General features: G+C 39.7%; 1 protein-coding gene across 1 annotated transcript in view; it reads right to left on the bottom strand.

Annotated features, from left to right (window-relative positions):
• The window catches only part of LOC118831416 (ATP-binding cassette sub-family A member 3-like), a 183,452-nt gene that overhangs the window by 121,467 nt on the left and 48,580 nt on the right, over positions 1–13,405 (bottom strand). The window contains exon 9 of the mRNA XM_036738755.1: positions 1,118–1,291. Within this exon, the coding sequence (XP_036594650.1) occupies positions 1,118–1,291 (174 nt within the window). The remainder of the gene's footprint in view (positions 1–1,117; positions 1,292–13,405) is intronic.

Consider the following 13,405-nt stretch of genomic DNA (forward strand, 5'->3'; position numbering starts at 1 on the left):
GATTTAGACAGCAAAAGGTTTATCTTTTTATCAACTCCATTTTGTTTTCCTTCTAAGCAGTCCAAATCCTTTGGAGAGTACTAAAATGCTAAAGCTCAGTATACTTACTCAACAAACATTTGTTAAGTGCTTACTACAAGGATGGGGAACTCGCAGCCTTGAGGCCACATGTAGCCTTTTAGGTCCTTAGGTGCGACTTTTTGACTGAAATCCAAGTTTTAGAGAATAAATCCTTTTATTAATGGGATTTGTTCTGTAAAGCTTAGATTCAGTCAAAGGGTTGCACTTGAGACCCTAGAGAGCCACATGTGGCCTCAAGGCTGCAGGTTCCCCACCCCTGGCTTACTATGTGCTAGGTACTATGCCAAGTGCGAGTGATAGAAAGAAAGGCAAAAATATTGTCCTTTCTCACAACGAACTCACACTCTAATGGAGGAGATGACAAATACAGAATTAAGTACTTATGAGATATCTACATGGGAGGCCACCTCAAAGGGAAAGCACTACAAGTCATATTTTCAGAACTGATGAACTATGATTGTCCTAACAAGTGAGTGCTACTGCCATTCTGTCTTTGCTAGACTAACTAAAAATGACTCTTTTTCTCAAAGTGCTTACTGAATTACAACCATTTCAACTCTTCACCTAACACTCTTACCCTTGTACAAATTAATCAAAGTGCTAATCATTTTGTCCAAAAACAATATTTTCCCAATTCTCAGAGGAGTAATTACTCCCAAAGAGTATTTCATTTACCCTAGATCACCATATAATCAAGTTCTCTGTACATTATCAAATGCTAAAATTTTAATTGTACTATTGCCTATCACCCATGAAACCTAGAGAACCTCAGCTCTGTGTCAGGTTCTCTTTGATAATGATGTATACGAATCCTAATTTAATTATCACCAATCTCCCACTTTTACACCAATTAACAAGTTGCCCAAAGTGATTTTCAAAATTAATTAGAAATACTGAAGGATCTCCTTTGAAATACAGCAATGCCAAGGCAATTAAGGGATTTAACCAAACTGCAGGCTGGCATAGTCCAACATTCTCTAGCAGTGGCTAGGTGTCATGTCAGCAAAGATATAAATTTGTGTAGATCAGTGCTTACCTTTCCCTTCAAACTTGACTATGAGCAGAATTCCCAATGCCATTGCAACATTTGAGAAGAGACAAGATGATAACTTCTGGCTATGAGAAAGCTGGTTGTATCGAGGTTCAATAAAGAAGTATGGGACGTAGGTAAGAAAGTAGAGGAAACCTCCTGTGGCAGCTGCTAAATTGGCTACAGATTCAGAAGAAGAAAAAATAAATAATGTATGTAACATGAAATGAATAGAAAAAAACCTCCTTTGGTGTGCATAATTTTAAAATTAAGACTATGGGGCAAGTGAAAAAATGTTATTAAATAAAAGAGGATCCTGTTGTTTCTGTTTTAGTAAGTTTACAAAATTTCTTTTTAGGGCATCAGTGCATCAATGATATATAAATGATGGAACCTGAAAAATGCTTAACCTATTTAAGAAACTATTATTCCCTTTACAATATAAGATTATTCATTCGCTTAGATGATCTTCCTTACTGATAGTGTAAAAAGACCCTGCTCTATTTGTCATTCCCTCAGTCTCATCTTTAATCCCCCTACCTCTATGTATATCTTCCCCCCTACTAATAAACTTGCTCAGGTCTCCTCTTCTAAAAAAAATCCTTTCACTATGCCTCCTATTTCCGCTCAAGCAATCACTCCAAATCTTCTCCCCCTTAACTTATTGCCCATTTTTAGTCTATACTGCATGCCAACACTTGCTCACTACCATTCCACCACTGGATGCAATATGGCCTCTATCTCTACCACCCTACTGGACTCTTCCAAAGTCACCAATGACCTTCCCCACAACCCTCCATTTGTATGGTGTTTAATAGTTTATGAAGCCATTTACATTCATTATCTCCTGTGAGCCTTAGAAAGGCCTTGTCAGGTAAAGAGAACAAGTACTATTATTCCTATTTTACAGAGGATAAAACAGTCAGAGTTTTGGCCCATGGTCACATAACTCATTTTGGCAGCCAGGAATCAAACCCAGGTAGACTGACTCTTAATCCAACTGCCATTAAAATTATTATAAACTTAATAATGAACATCATTACAACCAATCAAACTTGCTTCCCAACCATTTACATTTAAATGAATTCAAAATGTTGTAACTTTTCACTGATTCCAAAAAACTACCAGGTTTCTTTGTCTAGTATCATTTACTTTTAAAAAAATTTGTTCATAGTTACTATGTACTCTGTTCTGGCTCTGATTTTTCCACTTTGTATTATTTAATAACATTTCTTCGACATTTCTCATACTTATGAGTCTTAATTACATCACAGTGCAGTGTCCATTACATTAAAATAGCCCAATACATCTAACCATTTCTTTACTCTTGGACTACCAGTGGCTTCTTAATTACCAAATTTAATAGCTTTTATAAAAGGTTTTTATTGATATTTTCTATTTTTACATCATAATAGTTATACCAAGTATCCTCTTCCTTCCCCTCTGGGAGAGCCATCCCACATAACAAATAATATTTTTAGAGAGGAAAAAAAACCAGCACAATTGATCCAGACACTGAAAAAGTTTGAAAACATGCAATGTGTAACATTTGTGGATCTTCTACCTCCAAAATGGGTGATTGGGGATGCCCTCTCATATTTCTTCATTCAAGTTCTGCTTAATCTTTATTATTTTGTCATATTTACTTTTGATTTTTTTGGCATGTAGTTGCTTGTCACATTTACATTGTTGTTTTCTGGCTCTGATTACTTCACTCTGTATTAGTTCATGCAGATCTTTCCATGCTTCTCTATGTTCATAATAGATATCATTTCTTAAAATACAGTAATATTCCATTACATTCATGTACCACAATTTGTTTAGCCATTCCCCAATTAATGGGCGTCGACTTTATTTCCAATTTTTAGCTATCACAAAAGGTGCTACTATATATATTTTGGGGTCTTTACTGATGGCTTTCTTGAAGTATAAGACTAGTAATGGAGTCTCTGGTTCAAAGGGTATAGATTTTTTGGTTTCTTTATTCACATAATTCCAAACTGCTTTTCAAAATGGCAGCAACATTTCACAGCTCCACCAACAATATATTAGTGTGTCTATTATTCCACAACTCTAAAAACCTCAGGATTGTTTTGATCAGCATTCTCTTATTATTAGTGACATGGAACACTCTTTTATGTGGTTGTGAATACTTTGCTATTCTTCTTTTCAGAACTATCCGTTCATATCCTTTGACCACTTATCAATCCAATGGCTTTTTATAAGTCATAATCTCCTTGACCTTTCTGCAGCATTTGACACTGTTAACCAACTCTTCTTTCTTGGTACTCTCTTCTCTTTTGGTTCTTGTGAAACTACACTCTCCTGGTCCTATTTGTTATGGTTTCTTCTTAGTTGTCTTTATTGATTTAGTTTCATTCTCCTGCATTTTAAGTGTATCATAGGATCACAGATTTAGACTGGAAGGTACTTTAAAAGCCATATAGTAAAGCTCCCTCATTTTGTAGATGAGGAAGTAAGACAGCTTACACAGGGTCACACAGCTAGTAAGCATCAAGTCTTGAATGTAAATCTTGCTGATTCCAAGTTGTGATGAGGACATGACCAGCCTGTAACATGAATTCATTCAATATGTCGGGTCCCAGGAGAACTAGGACTATTTGACCAATGATCAAACTAACTTAAAATGTTACAAGGAAAATAGAAAAAAATGGTTGCACATGTAGTGAGACAATATTTATCCATCTAATGCATGCTCTGCATGTAATGCATATATTCATCAATACACATGTTAAATGCTACATTATTTTGGGTATGCTTCTGTTTTATTACTTTCTTGTTCATGCTTATTTGCCTATGTGCTAGTCTTGTGTATAGTCTACTTTAATCCATTAATTGTGCATAATTTCATTGCTTGTTCATGCACAAATTACTGTTCTAGATATTTTATTATTCTGGACATTATTATTGTTTTACAGTTAGGTATATTTGCTTGTCTTCTTTGGTAGTACATATACCATTGTGATATATGCATATATGTCCTGATGTAACTTAGACTTAAAGTCACTCTAGTGGTCTATCAAGTGATACTTTACACTGAAGTAGAGCTATCACAAGTATTGCTGATGTATCTTTGTTGTAGAATGGCTCCCTGAGTTGATTTCCAGGGTTACTGGGTTAATCATCTTTGGACTATTAAATGCTGATTTTATTTTGATGATGTGATGTATGATTGCAGATGTGAAGTGTACTACAACTAATTTTGAAGGGATGCAAAATTCCTGACCATGGAGTAAAATGTAGCTCCTATCCAAATAGCTCTTAAGAAAGGGAATACAGCTAGGATGGAAGCCTGTAGGACAGGATAAAAATCATCACTGTATTCTCATGCAAGGGACACAGCAGGTTGTGACTATCCTGGGAAAAGACAGTTACCCCTACTCTCATTCTGAAGGAGGAGGGAGGCAAAATCTAATTAGAGTCAATCGGTGAACAGTTTACTCACAGGGACAGGGGCAATGGTGTGCAAGTGGAGAGAGAAAGGGAAGAGAGTCATTTGCTTTATAGAAAAATATCCATGGAACCGCTGGAGAGAGAATAGTAAGACCAAGAAGCTATAGGTGGGAACTGGTCCCTATCTACCATGAATCAGAAAAGAAACTCTGACTCCCATTTCTCACTGGCTTTCTCATTGAACTTAATTCCTATTTGTTTCTTTTAAATAGGCAGCTTGTTTTCAATATTGGCTAATTGTTCTCAAAAAGAAATTGGTTTCTCTCAAACAAAGAATGTGTCTTTGGGACAACTTAGAGGAGGCAAAAGAGAATTCTCTCTAAATTGCTGGAGTAGTTCTCTGTCTGGGGAGGATATATTACTGATAAGTAGTGTTGCAACTCTCCAAAATGCAACTGAGTTGAACAAAGGTTGTACAGGAAGAGAGACTTGGTAAATAAGGAGCAGGAGTCACTTCCCTTGGAGGTAATTGTATATAACATCCTTTTGTTCTTCCCCCACAAGTTAAAAAGTCTCTTATCCTTCTCTCATCATTCCCTCTCTCTATTCAGTAGAAGTCAATCATGGGAAAAATTATGCCCCCAGAGATGACCAAATGAAGGAATTTTTGTTGGATCCCACCCTTGTGAGGGGGCCAGAAAGAGAGAAGATACATCTTTTCAGCCAAACATATTCAAACCCTAGCCACCGTCAGATAAATAACTCAAAGTATCTATGCAGAAGTCAACATTTATATTTTATTGTTGTTGTTCGGTCAGTTCAGTGGTGTCTGTCCATTTATGACCCCATTTGGGATTTTCTTGACAAAGATATTAGAATGGTTTGCCATTTCCTTCTCCAGCTCATTTTACAGATGAGGAAACTGAGGCAAACTGGATTAAGAAACTTGCCCAGGGTCACACAACTAGGAAATTTCTGAGACCAGATATGAACTCAGGAAGATGAGTCTTTTCAGGCCCAGCACACTGTCCACTGCACCAGTTAGCTGTACAACATTTGTGTTATCCATGAAGAAAACAGTCAAATGCATTGTACAAGAATGTGAAGGGAATATTTACCTATTTGAGATAATAGAATTTCTCAAACTGTGTTCCATGGAAACCTGGAATTCCATGAAGAGGTTCTGCCAATGATAGTGGCAGACAAGTCCATCCACCATGCTGCGTCAAGTTATGTAAATGTTAAATGTACGTGCCAAACAGTAAGAAATTGGTCAAAATTGCTCATAAGACTAAAAAGTTGTATCTTAAGAGTCTAGAATTAATGAATATGTCCAATAACATATAGTCAGTTGGTTATCAATTTGTCTCAGGAGAATGTGTACAAAATAATTGTTCATTTATATTTAAAGCTTTTATCTTATAGTTGTTTTAACCACACATACACATACACTTTCTGTATAAATCTTTATTTCAGATAATTGAATAAAATCAAAAAGTTTCAAGAGACATGAATACAAAAGTGTTTACTACTAAATACAGAATGAAGATGAAACAGAAACTCAATCATCTAATTTGAGTTCTAAATCTCAAACACAGAAAAAATATAAACATATAACTATCCCCTTTGCTGGTTTATTTTTATTAAATTTGATACATGTATTATGTTGATCATTTTTAGTGCTGCAGCCCCAGAAAAATTATATAGACATTTACAAACAGAAAAGAAATTAAAATCTTAAATTTTTATACCAAAAATGTGAAGTAAAATAATCCCACAAAATACTGAATTTTATAAGTTAAACGGAAAATCAAAACTGTTGTGAACCATTTTATAAAGTCAGTTATTGCATCTAATATCATTTCCAATTATAAAATTGAGGGGTAACAAATAAGTGAAATTGCCTCATTATGCTGATTTCACATTTGAAATAATAGGCAAAATAAGGATTTTATATAAATTCAGCTTTATCTTATTTCATGCCATCAGGAACAGGTATTTAAAACAAATTTACTGAAATTTTGTTTAAAGTCAATGAAAAGTTCCACTTCAGTGGTATGAGAATCACTGCTACTGACTAAGGAACACAAACAAAACATTTGCATGTTGTGTTTTACCTCAAGAGAATCAAATCAATGAATGTTCCTAATTCATCTCTCCTTCCAGTCTTGTACCTTGAATAGTACTGTCCAATTTGGGACATTTCTGACTGACACTACTTCATGCAATATGCCGGCATGGGGCTTTAGAACAATAATAGATTTTTTTGAAGTGCTGCTTACTAAGCCTACCTACACCAAGTAGCCTGGATTTACATATTTTTTGCAGCCAAAAATCATGAATTTAGATGAAGTAATGTATTGAATGTTATTCCCAGTAAATGTCATAGGAGGAGTTGCTTTTTCTCACTACAAAATACTGCTTTATAAACAATATAAATTAACTGGAAGAGCTCCCTAAAAGCTGTTCCTCTTTTAGATTTGCATGGAGTTCTTCTTAGGCTTACCAAGAATAGAGGAAGATGTATGGGACAGGTCTTGATGGACAGGAAATGTCCTAGGTCTGGATATGTCTAGTCTATAAGGTTTTTTAATTTTGCTAAAAACAAGAATATTTAAAGTACAACTTTCCAGGGGGAAAAAAAAGAACTTTGTGATCTTTTCCTATAGAACAATAGAGATTTCATGATTATTTTAGTTTATATTCACCAATGGAGAACAAGAATTGGAAGGATTCAAGGGTTATCTAATACAATCCATATTTGAAATGTACTCCCCTTGCAAAAGTACAGAAAATAATAAATTACTTGTACGGATAATGAGTTTTATGAACATTCAGGAAGAGATCACTAGAGAAACATTATGATGGTACAGAAAGATCATTGGATTCAAAATTAAGAGACCTGAATTCAAATACCAGTTGTCTGACACTTAACAGCTGTGATTATGGAGAAGTTACTGAAACTCTTTGAGTCTCAGTTTCCTGATCTATAACATTATTAATATTACTCTACCTACTTCACTAGGCTTTTCTTTGGAAGGGGTTGTGTAAACCTTAAAGTACTATCTATATAAATGTGAATTATTAACATTTCTATCTGGAGTAGATTTAGAAAATTCTGCTGAAATCACTGCCTTACTACCTTCCACATACTTCTCAACCCAGTGACAATGGCCTCTTTGCTTTCCTTCACACAAGACACTCCACCTCCAAATTCCAGCCATTTTCACTGGCTATCTCCCATGTCAGAAATGCTCTTTCCTCATCTGCCTCCGGGCTTCTTTGGCTTTCTTCAAGTCCTAGCTAAAATCCTACCTTCTACAAGAAGTCTTTCCCAATACCATTTCATACTAATGGCTTCCTTCTATAATTATCTCCAACTCATCTTGTATAAATCTGGTTTACACATAGTTGTTTGCCTGTTGTCTTCCTCATTAGACTGTGAGCTCTTTGAGAGCAGGGATTGGATTTGGGGGGGATTTCTTTTGGAGGGGGAGTTGCCTTTCCTTGTGTCCCTAGTACAATTCTTAGCACACAACGGCACTTCATCACTTAACTTGACACCGTACGGAAGTAACAACTATTTTATTGTTAGCAAACTGCACTTCATATTATGTTTCTTCCATGTCCTATACTCAAAAAAACCTGGCTCCCAGAACATAACTGTATCCATGGTCACCTTCTCAAGTACTGGATGCACCTTTCCTCATGCCCCCTTCCCCCCACTATCATACTAAATCAGGAGCAAAAAAACCATATTTTTTTTGCCCCTTACTGCTACTTCTGGACCCTTTCCCTGCAACCATCACTCAGTAGTCTCTCTTCCTTCAAAGTTCACTCCATCTGAATAGCTCATCCTATTGATATTCTGGTTGCAGTTGTATCCCAGCTCCCAGGTCATTCTCCCTTTCTCAAGATGTTTGGTCTCTGGCTCATAGTTTTCTCTACCCCAACATCTGCCTTGCAAGATTTTAACTTTTTCCTAATAATACACATACACACATGTTTATATGCCCTAAAATCTTGCTTTCTAGTTTACCAACCTATTAAACTCCCCTGATGTACATCTTCATTCCAGCACAGCTATAGACAGGCATGGTCATACACATCCTTTATCTTATCATCTTCCACAAGTGTTCCATATTCCATAATTCTGAAATTTTGTATTTGACCACAATCTCCTACCTTTATGTCTCTTACTGTGCTTCAGCCCTCCTTAACCTAGTCTGTAACTTAACCCACACTACCTCTCACTAATTCAGGCTTTAATCCTTGCTCTGGGCTCACTTTTCTCCCTTTGAAATCTTGACCCTATAGTTATTCAGCTAAACTTTATATGATCCACTAACACAGAAACCCAAACTTTCTCTTCTCTCCTCCACCATCTCATAAACCTCCCTGTTATTTCCCCTTCTCAGTGGAGGTTCTTGCCTGTTACTTTACTTAGAAAATTGAGAACAATCAACATAGATTCCCTCTTCTCTTTATCTCAAAACCCGTGACATCATTTTCCACCCTTTTTTCTGATAATGAGGTGATACCACCCCTCCTGTCTTTTTCAGCAGATTACTACCTTAATTATCTCCCCTTTCTTTAATGTCCATTCTCTCCCTATCTACAAGTTCTTACCTTCAAACATGCTCATCTCTTGCATCCTTAAAAAACCTTCACCAGATAGACTCAACCAGCCCATCGAGTTATTGCCCTGTATCTCTCCTCCCTTTCTCAGTTGAACCCATTAAAAAGCTATCTATTCTCACTATTGAGGTGTAAGGTGTGTTCAAGAAAGACTAGTACCTCTGGTGTCAGGGCTGCCAAACCCTTTTGAGGGCTGCTTTCCACCTCTGGCGTCCACCTGATTCATCTCTCACCTGTGGCTCCAAAAATCTGTAACATGCACAGCAGCCACACCCTGGTAAACTGTTTTGTCAGATGGGCTAAAGTAGGTTGAGGATAACCAAGGCATCTCAAACCTATCAGTGAGTTAGAGGGGTGTCTACCCCAAGCATGTGAAGACTTCCACTGGTGGAATAGACAGATAAGAACAATTTGCTCCAATAGCCATGAAGGCAGTTGAAGTAGGCACTGTGGAGCACTCTTAGAGCTTAGTCAGACATCAAAGACATGAAGGTCATTCACTGCATCTCAAGCCATCACCAGTCATCTTGACTTGGTCCTGCCACTGGACTGTAATGACTGTTGAGGAGAGAGTGAGGCCAACAACTTCATGCAACTCTGCCTCACTGAAATCCAATTTATGCAGAAATCAAAAGACATCACCCATACCATTTTACCTATCTCAAAGTCCTGTGACAACACGCAGGTGATGAAGCAGCAGGTCCAGATACACTGGAGCTGTAGTCACAATGCTGCTCAGGTGGCCCAGGTCATAGGGTCATCTTCTCACTGGAAGCAGCAATGGGAATCGGCAGCCTCCGTGTGTATGAACAGCCTTTTAAGGATCGCACTGCTCACCTCCTGGTGTGATGAAGGGGCTGGAAAAGGTGCCCTAAAAACTGTCAGCTTACCCACCCTGGCCTGTTTACCATGGTGGGTGGGAATCCTACTCTGCAGTCAAAATACAAAAACTTCTGCAAAGATGATTCCACTTGGCAGAGCCAAGATGGCAGAGTGAAAGCAGGGGCATGCCTGACCTCTCTCACAAATTCTTTCAGATACCTCTTGAGAAGTGAATCTGAACAGATTTGAGAGAGGCAGAATCCACTAGGAGACAGAGTGTAGCAGATTTCCAAGCCAGGAGAGTCCAGAAAGAGAACAATCTGTTTCAGTTGGCCAGGAGAGCACACGGAACCACCCCCAACCATACTGGAACACCATACCAGAACAGGAGTAGGCCCAGCCTGCTGGCTACAGTGGCAATCCCCAGGCTTCTTGGCACAGGATGGGAGTCTGTTGGAGATAGGTGAGACAGAAGCACAGAGCCTGTGGCAGCAGCAGCAGCTACTCCTGAAGCTATCAGCCCACAGTCTAAAGGTTTGAAACTCACCTTCCTGAACTTCCAGGAGCCATGACGACTCAGTTAACTCTAAGAGCACTCATTCCTCTCTTGAATAACCCAGAGAATACTACCCTAGAAGAAACCCTAGAAGAGAGGAGCCAGAAGTGGGGCTTCAGTAGTCTGGCTCGGGAAGCTAAGGAGATCCTCTCTTGTGGTGACTGAAGGAGACCAGTGCAGGAAGGGAGGCATCCCAGCAAGCCCCATTTTAACAGATCAGTGAGAGTTCCTGAGCTCCAGGGAGGTGGAGCCGACAAACCCCAACACCAGGACTCCAGGCATAACTTTGTACAGCCAGGGAAATTGGCAGATGTCAGCACAGGGCTATGGTTAAGACCACCCAGGCTATATAGCACAGCCCTAGGGGAAGAGGAGACTCCCAGCAGCCAGACCACCCCTCCCCCACAACTCATGCTATGACCCTGGGGAAACTCAAAAAGACTTCACTGGGCTTTGATCCTTGGCACACACGAGCCAGCTCCAGCTCAGCACCTGGTGAGCAGCAGCAGTATATAGCTTCTAGCTGACAAAACCAGAGGCCATAGCACACGAAGCCAGTAACCATCTCTAAGAAGGCAGCATTTGGATGAAGTGTGGAAGGAGCACTGGGCACGCACAACTGCACCAGACCACAACAGAACGGAAGCAGCAGTGAAACCCAGCCAGAGAACCAGGCTAGGACAGTGCTGGGTCCACAAAACTAAAACATACCTGAGTGGGAGCAGGAGCAGCTCCAAGGCTGAGGTGCTGGCTACAGCAGCAATCCCTGGGCCCATCAGCCCAGGACAGGAGCCTGCTGGAGCTACAGGGAGGAATGGAGTTGGAAACAGCAACAGCAATGGTCACTTACTACCAAAGACTTGTGTATCTCATGACCTTCTCACCACTACCACTTTCTTCTGTTTACCTAAACATGATAAAACTTCTTGGATGCACCCTCACAGTAAACACTGGTGTTTAACAGAGTATGTGATTGTAAGGAGAAGAAACAAACAGGATGTGAGAGTAACAAAGGCAATGTGCAGTGCAGCAATGGACTGATCCGGGGGTGGGGAACCTGTAGCCTTGACGCTACATGTCAACTTCTAGGTCCTTGGTTGAGGCCTTTAGACTGTGTCCAAGTTTTACAGAACAAATCCTTTCATTAAGGGGAGTGGTTCTGTGAATTTTGGATTCAGTCAAAGGACTTCACCTGAGGACCTAGGAGGCCACAGGTTCCCCACCCCTTTATAGACTTGTCCTCTCTAAACTAAATATTCTGATTCAACAAAAGCAATAGCCTCAAGGCAAAATGACTGCCTGAAGAATTAATGTCAACAGATTAGAATGCTTCTCTGAGTAGGAACAGTTTGTTGCTAATTTGGAAGGAAAACTGAACCTACACAGAGTTGGCAACAGCAGAAGAGAAAAGGAGTGAGCAGCTTTCAGAGGTTTGTTGTACAACACTGTATTTGCTCATCTGGGTCAGAATACTAGCAAACTTTAAGATTGGTTTGATGAAAGTGATGGGGAAATTAAGAAGTTGCTGAATGAAAAACAAGAACTCCACAGGGTTTACCAGCAGGATAGTTTATCCATCTCTAAGAAGGCAGCATTTGGATGAAGTATGGAAGGAGCACCTGGCATGCACAACTGCACCAGACCACAACAGAATGGAAGCAGCAGTGAAACCCAGCCAGAGAACCAGGCTAGGAGAGTGCTGGGTCCACAAAAACAAAACATACCTGAGTGAGAGCAGGAGCAGCTCCAGGGCTGAGGTGCTGGCTACAGCAGCAATCCTCAGGCCCCTCAGCTCAGGACAGGGGCCTCTTGGAGCTACAGGAGACACAAGTTCAGAGCATCCTGAAGCGTCCATCCCACAGTCTAAAGGTTTGAAACTCACCTTCTTGAACTTCCAGGAGCCACAATGACCAGGTAAAATGGCTCTCATCCCTCCCTTCCTCACCCAGATAATACTCCCCTGAGAGAAACCCAGGAATAGAGGAGCCAGAAATGGGGCTTCAGTAGCCGTTTAGCTAGGGACACTGGGGAGAGGGCCCTTCTTGTGGTGGCGGAAGGAGACTAGTACAGAAAGAGAGGTATCTCACCAGGAGTTCCAGAGCCCTAGGGGGGTGGAGCCAGCAAGGGTCTAGACCAGGACCCCAGAGGAGCCTTCACACAGCCAGGGGAAGTGGCAGCCGCCAGCACAGACAACTGCTGAGACCACCCATGCTGTACAGCAGTCCCAGGGAAGAGGAGATGTCTAGCAGCCAGACCACCCCTTCCCCACACCTCACAAAACCAGAGACCACAGCACACAAAGCCAGTGACCAGGCCTACAGTTCCCAGCACAAGAATCTTGAGACACAGCCCCCCTGAGCCCCAGAAGCAGAGATCCACTTTAAAAGACAACCATCATTAAGAAACAATCAAGAAAACAAAGGACTATTGATTCTTTTTTATGGAGACAGGAAAGACCAAAATACCAGTTCAGAAGAGGACAGCATTGACACTACACCCACATCTGAAACCTCAAAAGGGGATGTGAATTGGTCTCAAGCCCAAAAAGCATTCCTGGAAGAGCTCAAGGAGGATTTAAAAAACCAAATTAGAAAGGTAAAAGAAAAAATAGAAAAAAAAATTCACTGATGAGTACCAACTTTTAAAAAGTAAAATTGGAGAAATGGTTAAGGAGGTTCAGAATCTAACTGAAGAGAATGACTCCTTGAAAAGTAAAATTAACCAAATGGGAAAAAGAAGTTCAGAAGCTAAATGAAGAAAACAATTTGTTAAAAATTAGAATTGGGCAAGTAGAAGCTAATGACTCTATGAGGCATCAAGAATCAAACAAAATCTAAAGAATGAAAAAATAGTAGAAAACATGA

Source organism: Trichosurus vulpecula, chromosome 9, assembly GCF_011100635.1.
Source record: "Trichosurus vulpecula isolate mTriVul1 chromosome 9, mTriVul1.pri, whole genome shotgun sequence".
Lineage (NCBI taxonomy): Eukaryota > Metazoa > Chordata > Mammalia > Diprotodontia > Phalangeridae > Trichosurus > Trichosurus vulpecula.